This window comes from Gymnoscopelus braueri, assembly GCF_963280865.1.
Source record: "Gymnoscopelus braueri genome assembly, chromosome: 1".
Taxonomy (NCBI): Eukaryota; Metazoa; Chordata; class Actinopteri; order Myctophiformes; family Myctophidae; genus Gymnoscopelus; species Gymnoscopelus braueri.
This window is the reverse complement of record NC_137603.1, coordinates 27,538,249-27,549,065: the sequence shown is the minus strand read 5'-3', so window position 1 is coordinate 27,549,065 and position 10,817 is coordinate 27,538,249. Positions and strand designations below refer to the sequence as shown.

General features: G+C 39.0%; 1 protein-coding gene across 1 annotated transcript; it reads right to left on the bottom strand.

Annotated features, from left to right (window-relative positions):
* Positions 1-1,083: 1,083 nt before the first annotated feature.
* nucb2a (nucleobindin 2a) lies at positions 1,084-8,980 on the bottom strand. Its single transcript, XM_080437495.1, has 13 exons — positions 8,878-8,980; positions 7,764-7,904; positions 7,416-7,523; positions 6,341-6,473; positions 5,839-5,942; positions 5,225-5,410; positions 5,013-5,103; positions 4,822-4,880; positions 4,637-4,729; positions 4,436-4,525; positions 4,146-4,316; positions 2,621-2,675; positions 1,084-2,512 (listed from the first exon to the last, which is right to left on the bottom strand). The coding sequence occupies exons 2-13, from the start codon at positions 7,902-7,904 to the stop codon at positions 2,304-2,306; spliced, it is 1,440 nt and encodes a 479-aa protein (XP_080293621.1). The 5' UTR covers positions 8,878-8,980; the 3' UTR covers positions 1,084-2,303.
* Between the last annotated feature and the right edge of the window lie 1,837 nt (positions 8,981-10,817).

Below are 10,817 nucleotides of genomic sequence, written 5' to 3'. Positions count from 1 at the left end.
TAGCCAGACTCCTGGATCACCAATTAACTTAGAAGTCACTTACTGTACTGACCTACTGGGACCCTGAAGCAACACTGCACAATGTTTTCCTACCTTTGCCATAACATGTTTTCTCACCAGTGGAAGGCTTTTGTGTAGTCTTAACATCTGATAATGCTTGAGTTTGTGTGCCTTTGCTGTTGGGCTACATACAGTAGTATGTGCCTCAGTACTATCCATTTAGTGGCTTGCACAGATAGATGAAGTATCAAGACGGTAAAATATAGAATGCTATGTATTTAGCTGCTATAGCATGGAATCCATTCAAACCGAGTAAGCATGCTCGACTCTTGGTTTGAAAAAACACTTTGAAATAAAGTCCAAATGTAATGCATTTGAACTGTTCACTTAGTGACCATGATGTAGCTTTGTCATTCAAGTGATTACTAATTAAAACATGTCTTCTTTACATTGTGTGATTTATTCAACCTGTTGGCATGTTTGTATTCAACGGGTGAATGGTCACAACTATTATATTTTCTTTAAACATACAGATACAGCATTTTTTTAAAGAATTTAAAATAAACCAGCAATCAATTTGTGAAAGGAAAATGTGGCACAATTAGTTTTGGCCAAAAACATTTGTCAAACATTTACATTAAGATGGAGCTGTTGCAGTAGTTTGAAAGTCTACGTAGTGATGAATGGTATAACAGTCAACACCTTGTTTGCCATGGTCATTCTCTGCTAGCTACATGTAACCACCCTCCTTTTCAACTAAATTACATTGTAATCTCAGGAGTCAAGTTTAAATCCAGAATCACTCTTCTGAAGTAATATTCTATCAATTACTCACACCCTGAAGCCTTGAATTATGGAGATTTTTTTTGGTTGTCACATTCCTAAGCCAATAATTTGATTACAGAGTGGCTGCTCAGTAGTAGACTGAGACTCCCACCGGTCAAATTATTGGCTCAGGAATGTGACAAACAATCCATGAATTCAAGGCTTCATGGGATGAGTAATTGATGGAAAAGTCATTTTTGGGTTGAACTCCTTTAACACAAATTGCAATAGTGGCCAACACTTGAGATTTGTACACACTTCAACATCACAACCAACCAATTTATTAACTTTCAATCATGATCAATCCATAAACATTTCTCATACTTGATTGAACGACAGACAAAAACTGAAATGCTTTGCAGAGATTTAACCCTTAATGCTTGTCGTACTGTAAGAAGCAAGATAAATGAATTCTGAAATGGAACATCTGTCCAGTCAACCTTAATGCTCCTCTGGTATCGAAAGAGGCATCCTGAAAAAGGTCACGTGCTATAACAGCATCTATGCATGTGCAGGACATTTAAGGCTGTAAAAGAAAATGGTGATTTCCTCAGTTGTGTCTAGAATTGATCACGCTTCTGAGGAACATTCTATCACTAAGTTGTTTTCATGGGTTGAACACTCAGTGTTGTATTTTAATCTACACTATATTCCACAAAGAAAAACAACCCCAACACGTCTCATGCACTCAACTCAAATGAGTGGTTCTGTCCACAGGAGGATTCTACACATTACACCACGTATGCCATCAAAAGGTGACTAGGGGTATCTCACAGAAAGTTAGAAAAGATGGCTCAACTGGTGCGAGTGCATACATAAATAAGGCTAGTCCTTCCTACAGCTGGCCTCGGTTAGAATCCGAGTCGGATTATCCGATTGAGGCTCTATGCTGCATGTCATCCTCTCGCCTACCTTTCCTGTCTCAGTGTCGCCATCAGAAATAAAGCAGAAATGACAATCAATTCAAAGGGAAAAAACGCTTTTTTTAGTATAAAAGATACCCAATAGGCTTGTTTGTAAAACATTTATCAGGGTATAAGATTTCAGCTCTGTTAATTTACACTACATAATACTGTAGGATAAAGGAGCTGAGAAATTGGGTCATATTTTTCTTTGATAAATATAACCTCAAATTTATGATGTAAACCAGAAACATAACTGCAATCCGCGAAAAGGCAAAACGCACATTTGGACGTACCGGATTTGCTACAGCTGTTTTATTTTACAGTCATTATCCAACACCGGTATCATTCCCAAATGGGGGTACTTATTTGTTCTTCTCTCCCCTGACACCTTCCAGTTTTAGCAATGTCAGGAAAATAGGAGTGACAAATAAAATGTGCGACCACTCTTCTGCATTCAGGGGTGAAGGTGCAGTCACACAGCTACTGGAAAAGTCTGTGTTTGTAGAGTCAAACGTGTCCATATAATCCCAGTCCTATTTGCCAGCTGGAAGATTCTTTGTCCTGAAGGCAGCCTTAAGGCATGTTATGTTGTCCTTGTACATGCATGGTATGTTGTCCTGGTACAAGTGAATCTTCTTGGTGGCCTGGGGGTAGATCATGGTGAACAGGTACTTCATTGTGATCCAGGGGCATATCTTGATGTGCTTGAGGTACAGGCTGATGGTCTTGGGGTTGGTCATGGTGGTCAGGAGGTATCTGATTGTCAACTGCATTTCCTTCAACTGTAACAGAGAAGATGTCATTACATTATGTGAGAGGCCAGCCTACAATTTGAAACAGCTGTGTACAGTTTAAAGCAAAAGGGGGAAAGTACAAATGAGGACACTTACTATGAACCTCAGGTTCTACATTCTGTGTTTTCAGCCTTTCCATGTGTTCTACTGCCTGAAAAAGTCAAGAAGAATGACAGTGGACTGACATTAGCATAGTTTTCTTTTTCTGTTGCACAAAACAGCAGTAGGACTCAGTATAAGCAAGTTCATTTGACATTCAACGATTTAAAGTGGAGCTTTGTCGATATTTAAAGAATGCTATCGATCATTATTGTATCAAAAATGTTCACATGTCCTCCTCACATTAAAATCATAGGATTCATGTACTGTCAAAGTTTCCCTTTAAATCTTACAAGGGTAGTCATGAGAAAAATTACATTTATCTCCTGACTAAATTTGTGATTTGTATCCACCATATGACTAGCCTGGTAAACCCCCCCCAAAATGGAAATGAGATATCGGGAGGGAGGGGTTTACCAGGCTACCATCACTATATTAAAAAAAAGTAAGTAAGTGGAAGTAAGCAATGTTACTCATGCATCATATTTGCTTACGCTATCTTTTGTTATTGATGCAGAAATAAATAGGGAGGATCAGAAATTAGCAATGCTCCAGAAAAATATAGCCTACCAGAAAATGACACACGGTACTACTAAGTGAATGAGTTAAAGGTAGGGTAAGTGATTTGCCATTATTCAAATAATTGCAAAATGGGTCTATATTCTGATAGTGCTATAGTGTGTTTGTTCAGTAAAAGGAGTCTCCCATATTTCTCCAGCTCTTTATTAAACAGAAAGTGTTCAGTGCTCTCTCCTGATTTGAGTAATGTACTATTCTCTTTGCTAAAGAGCTGGAGAGACCCCTGTGACCGAACAAACGCTCTGTAGCAATGATTACTATCAGAATATAGTACTTTAACCTTTTTAACAAAAAATATCACTTACCCTACCTTTAATAAACAGAAACTACATTTTCAGGTAGGGGACAACATTTCTGCCAATCAGGAAAGAGCACCTATTTATCAGCTTAATTTTTTATAGTGTTCCAGTTCAATTTCTTTGTGTCATCTGACTGAGTTCTCTATCCTGATCGGATAAAATTGGTATCCCGACCTGAAAATGCATTTTCTGTTTAATAAAGAGCTGGAGAGACAGAGACTAAACACTCTATAGCAAAAGTACTATCAGAATATAGATATATATATTTTATCTGTCCAATACTAGCATGCCCTCACAATTATCCTGTATGATGGTGGATAGTATCACAATGCCATGACTATATGCCATTCTGTAAATGCTGTGCATTTACTGTATGAATGGTTCAGATGACACATTAAAATGGCCCGATTGGGAATGACAATTATATGTTATTATATGTGTCAAGTAATGTGTTATTATATAGTATTAACTCAAGCTAATAACCACCCTGGGCTTGAGCGTAAATAATAGGCTGTGGCAACCTATGGTCTGAAGGAGTTGCTACATACAGTACACTGCTAGCCTGCTAGCTTGCTAATAAACTTAACCAGTAATCACTAACTGCAAATAATGGGTTTTGGAAAAGAAAGTGAGCAACTTATTACCTGCTGCAGTTCTACTTTCTGTGCATTCAGTTGTTCCTGCTGTCTCTCCAACTCCTCTCTTTGTTTCTGGAGGTCAACAGCCTTCTGGTTGAGGTCTTGCTCTTGCTGAACTAGATGCTCCTCAAACTCTCTCATCTCCTCATCTGTGTACGCCTGGTTCTGTTCCAGGGTCTGAGGAACACAGGGGGCATTAATGCGACACCGCAATCTTGCTTCTCGTAGTAAAAATGGACTACAGCACATTTGAGTGACAAACAAGCAGAACAAGATGGCATTATATTCTGTCTCACCTCCCAACTATCTGGCTCTAGGAATTCCTTTTTCTTTGTAGCGACCAGGAACTCGTCCATGGAGACCAATCTGTCTTTGTTGGAATCTACCTGATGGGAGCACAGAGCTTCGTGAATCAGTGCATCACGGTTCACTGAGGCAAAAATTCATTAACAGATTTAAAGCGGCAAAGCAGCGATTCAAGAGCGAGCGGCATTTACCTCATTCATAACATGCTCCCTCATGCGTAGCCTCTCCTCCTCCATCTCCACCATGTCATCCTCTTCATTTGTGGGATCATAGATCTTCTCCAGCTGAAAACACACACACACACACATTATACCAGTGTCACTAGAAACATCATTCATTGCTATGGCAAGTAGTCAACAACGTGCCATAACATTACCTCCTTAGTGAAGAGAGCTTCCAGTTCCTGTTCGTCAAAGAAGCCATCTCCATTGGTGTCTGCACGATCAAGAAAGACATAAGTCAAACCACATTGTGTAATAGACAAACACAGCAGCATTCACGCAATGGATAAGTGGTCTGCTGTCATAGACGGGATCACCTGCTCCTGTCTATGACAGCAGGGCTTACCGTGCAGGTTGAAGAAAGTCTTGGGGTCAAAATCTTCAGGGTCCAAACCATCAGCTTCCTCCCATACCTCCTTGAGCTGATTCTGGCTCCCCTACACATCGTAAAAACAAGCACACTTTTAAAACACAATGCACATGAAGTTATGACATTTGTGTTTTGAACTACTGGCACCACAACGCTCCGCTGTGTCCATGCACGTCCATCTGACTCACCGGGTGGTTGACTTTTGGATGGTCAGCGTGCTTCTTCTTCAGATCCTCATAGTGCTCCTCCTCTTTTCTTCTCCCCTCCTCATCCAGTGTCTTCAAGTGTTCCTGTCTGTCGTGCTCCTTCATCATCTCATACTTCTTGAACTCCTCGTGTCTATCTTTGTCAAAGTTCTCCAGGTCATTAGTGGCCTGGATTAAAAACAGCATGTTTAGGTAATATGAAGGAATGACATGCTTGACTTCAATACGAGCTGAAATCCAATGTTCCTTTAGAGCAGTAGTTCTCAAAACATTTTCAAGTCAAGGTCCCCCAGATTGATATGTATAAGGCCGTGGACCCCCACCTGAAAAGAGTTTGTGCCAGCGACACCCAGAAGAACATTTGAATAATTTTAATTATTACAAAATGTTCTGGATTTTTCAAAAATAGCAGATCTACAATCTGCATTGTAGATCTTCTATTTTTGAATATCCGAATTATAAAATAGGGTAAGTGGTTAAACTGATTTTGATGCTATGTTGACCAATTTTGTTTTGGAACCCCTTCAAGGACGACTGGGGGTCCCCGAACCCCACTTTGAGAACCACTGCTTAAGAATGTTGTAGGCAAAACTCACTGATTTGATGAGCCGATCCAGATCGTCCACTTCAAACGTATGTGGATTCATGTGGTTCAAGTACTCAAATTGTTTCAATAGAACCTGATGATCCACTGCCATGTCTGTTTAGTGGGGACAAACAGTACCTTATTGCAATGCCATAGTTATAACAGATTACAACTGTATACCATGATGTTATTATACAGATCGTAGATGTGCTATTTTCACTATTTTTCAACAGAAAATGTGGTACATATGAATGGAACTATTCTAAGGATTATGCAAAATAACTGATTATCTCAATTAATTATGATTAGATTATGTAATAATGTGTTCTTCTGTGTTCTATTATTTCTTGCTTTTCTTCCATTACGATTTTGTATAGTAATTTAAGTAAATTAAATTAATTCCTTGTAATTTATTAGTTTAAACAAAATTCTTATCCCAATAATATATGACCTCAGCAATAACAACATATAGTTTACGCCAAATAAAGACATCAGCAGACAGCATACTGTACCATTCCCTCCTTCAATGTCTTGCTTGGCCTTAATCAGAGTCCGGAGTCGGTTCACCTCCTGCCTCTTCAGCTCATCCAGTTTGGTTCTGACATGATGGCTGACAAAGTCCAGCTCTTTGGCCAGCTTGCCAGCCTGCATGATAAAAAAAACATGATGTAATAATTAATATTAAACATTAGGAGTGTAATAGTACAAACTCAAATCCTATCAGTTCGAATTAAAACTTTAGAGGTTTGTTTGTGTACCAATTTGATGTAGTACTATTAAATATTCATGGTTTTGAAATGATAAGGTAAAACGTATTCTGTAACTGCTAACTCCGAGTTTGTCACTGGGCTTTTGATAATCTAATAGAGACAAGGTTGCAGTAAAAGAAAGCTGGATGCCCGAGCAGAACCTCTGCCCCAAACTTTTAAGATCAGCATGTTATAGCACCACCAGGAGGCCGATTATTTCAAAACAATTTTTTTGATACTACTCCTACAGATTTGTTCCAAACATCATGCAAATCGGTACACATGATCTCTATAGTCATGTGATCAACACAGATCTGTCAGATTTTTCAAATTTCCATCCTGATTGGCCAAGATTGGCATCTAAAATTTATAGAAGTGGTTTGCTTTGAACAAAATGCCTCAAATCATGAACGCAGCGTCCGATTTCCGTGAAAGGCCAAGGAAGAAATGCCACCCTTTTCACATTGGCCTATTATAGCGCCACCAGGAGCCCAATTTTTGCAAAACATTTTTTTATATTACTAATTACACATTTTGTTCAAACATCACGCAAATCGTTACACATTATGTCTATACATCAAGACGAACCTGTCAGATTTTTCATATTTCATCCTGATTGGTTAAGTTTCTAATCTAAAGTTTGCAGGATTGGCCCGTTTTGAACAAAATGCCTCAAACCATGAACGCAGTGTCCGACTGCGACTGTAAATTCCAAACATTACTGGCCCACAATAACCTACCTGACCTGGCGGAGGCCTGTGCTCCGAGGAGCACTTATTCTAGTTGGCTATCATTTACTTTTTTTGCTAATAAAACTAAACACAAGATTTAATTTTACCTTTATATCTTCCATGTCTGTGTTATGGAGTTTTTCTCTGAAATGTTGATCTTTCTCTAGAAAATCGATGACTTCCCTGAGGTATCGGTCATAGTGGAGTCCAGTGTCCTAAAACAGGCAACATAACATTATTGTCAAGTGTCAACATCGGTTCATAGAGATTACACAAAAAGCACTATGACAATCAATTAATACATTTGTGTGGGAAACGTTTGGGGAATTGCTCAACTTTCCTGTTCATAATTCAAGACTGAACAGTCTGTCAATTTAACATTGGGTAATAGCTCTATTTGATTGGTGAATTGACTATTTAATGGACATTAGTTTGAAAAGGGAGTAATTTCTTACCACATTAGCTGGGGCTTCTTCAGCTTTGGCCTCTGGTTGTTCAACCTTTGTCTTGTCCATGCTGATGGGCACTGCCTCTAGCAACAGCAGCTGGATCAGCAGCAGCAGCCAGCTGATCAGGAGCCTCCGGTTCCAGCACATCTGGAAACACACACAGTCGGTGAGTGAATATTAACACCAAGCTTCTCTTAACATTACTCTGTTATCCTATAAGTGGACAGTGACACTGGGGCCTGTGTATGTGGCCAGCAAAGCTATTTTTAGTCTAGCCTTGGATCAAGACTATCATAGATGTATTTTTAGTCCGACTTTTACTTTCGTATCTACGATAGTCTTGGCTAGCACCCCCCAGTGCGTCCTGCACTTTCACCAGTAAAGCCCGTACTTCTCCCTTCATGTACAAAGAACATAAATAAGGTGCTTACCCGGTTGCACCAAATATTAACTCACCCTTCGGAATCTTTGTGCAATGTATTAGTCCGTGTTTTTCAATAAAATAAGTGTTTTAATCCCGTCTGTGTCGGAAGTTCCCTGTATTCCTCAATTGGGCGGTAGTGACTTGGCGCATCCGGTGAAAACCGGAATTACACTCAATGTAAACAAAGTAAACGAGGGGGGGGAATGCTGTTCGCCACAGACGGGATTAAAACACATATCTATTGACAAAATACGGACTAATACAGCGCACAAAGACTCCGAGGGCGAGTTAACATTTGGGGCAACCAGGTAAGCACCTTATATTTTGCATTTGTACATGTTCGGAGAAGTACGAGCTTTACTTGTGAAGGTGCAGGACAAACTGGGGGGTGCTACCCAAGACTATCGGTAGATATACAAATCGATAAAATACATCGATGGTAGTCTTGATCCAAGGCTAATTTGTAGTCAAACTGTCACACTTACATTTCCTCATTACGTTCAGCTCTAGCAGGCTTGTATGTATCTCGTTCATGGATTGTAGCGTTGAGCTTTAGCACCGACTGACAGATCACTGGCTAAACATGAAAATGAGGAAACGTGTGCCTCCCGTCCACGTAAGTTGTCGTAACATGGACGTTAACATAAAGTAAAAGCCTCATAATTATTAATTAATACCCAAGTTGAGAATACTCACTTTGATTAGAATCCTGAACCCTGTGGTCTTGTTCTTTGCCGTTTCTCTCAGCTGGTGTGTGTATGTATGGTGTAGCTAAACGTTAGTTAGCTACTGAGCAGCAGTGTAGGTTGTCCCGCGTGATGTGATTGGGTTAGATTTATAAGTCCCGCCTTCTAAACTATTGCATTAATATTGCAGTTGGTCTCCTCAGCTGTCCGTCAAGCGTGGGAGGGGGAATGGGGCAGCGTTGCCATGTTTTGTTAGAGAAATAAGCAACCAGGTCTTTGAAAACAAGCCCAAAAAGAAGCCACATGACATGAGCACTTTATTGGCTATTTAAAATAGATAAATAAGATATTTTAAAAGTATAGTAAGTAAGTAAGTAAGTATTTTTGAAACAATTTAACAACACAAATCTTGTATGGGGGTCCCTGGCATAAAATATTTATATTTTGACGGGGTGGTCTGCAGACATGAAAATATTTGAGAACCACTGGTTTAAACAACACTAGGAAGCAAGCGCTGCAAGCCCATAAAACTGCAACTACCAACATTTACACGCAACTTACAGAAAAACAAGCCCAAAGTCGCTTATAATAAGCGGACATGGCAACCGTGGGGAATGGGGTAGCACAAAAAATAAGGGTAGCACGTTGCGTTGCGTTGCATTGACTCCACTCTGGGACGTGGCGAGATGACTTTACTGCAGGTGGGCGTGGCCCATTGCATCTCATTATACTGAGGGCCAACGACCTCTAGCCACATAGTATGCAAAGTAGATTTGCTCCTACCAGACCAGTCTTTAAACTAAAGTTATACCCGTTTTTAAATGACCATCATACATTATATGTGATAGAAGCAGTGGTGGAAAAAGTACACAAATGTTTTACTTAAGTAAAAGTATCAATACTGCAATGTAGAAATGCTCTGTTACAAGTAAAAGTCCGGAATTCAAAATTTACTAGAGTAAAAATACAAAAGTATTGGTATCAAAATGTACTTAAAGTAACAAAAGTAGAAAGTACTCATTATCGAGAATGTCGAGTTTTCAAATGTATAAATTGTATAAAAATCTTCAGAAAATAGCAGCTCTACACAAGCTCACAGAGCATTCCAATGCAACGCATTGTGAGTTGTAGTGTGGCTATTTTCAAATATAAACAAATCAATCAATAATAATTCAAATCTACAAACTAGTTTTCAAAAACTTGTAGTGGAGTAAAAGTATAATATTTGCCTCTGAGATGTAGTGGAGTAGAAGTAAAAGTGCTGAAAAATGGAAATACTCCAGTAAAGTAAAAATTACAGTACTTGAGTAAATGACAATGTACTTAGTTACTTTACACCACTGAGAAAAAGTGATGTGCTGCTGGATGTCAAATGGTAGGCTGTGTTTTTGAACTATCAAATAGCAGCCAACTGCATTTAATTAGGTACCAGTGACTATCTGTTATTTTTCATTATTAGTTTTCACCGTGCTCTCCTTTATTTACATTACTTTTGTAATGCCCTAAGATCAGTTAATGTATAATGCTATCATGTACAGTAATGCAATTTGTTGTTTTTATATAAGTGCTAAATAGCTCTATATTCTGACAGCAATCATTACTAGTATAGAGTATGGGTCTTCCACAGGGGGTCCTCGTATTTACTACAGGGAGGCGTCACATTTTTGTGTGATTCAGGCCAGGATACCAATTTTATCCAATCAGGAGAGAGAACTCATACAGCTATAGGAGTATACAGGATAAACAATTGAAATTGGAAGTTAAACAATATACAAATGTAAGCTGATAATGATCTTTGTGGGGTTCTATCTCCTTATTGGAGAAAATTGGTTGGCTATCTCGACCTGAAAATTCATTTTACTAAAGAGATGGGAAGACCCCTGTTACTGAACAAACCTACTATGTATTCTATTCTATCGAATATATTGAGCACACACACACACACACACA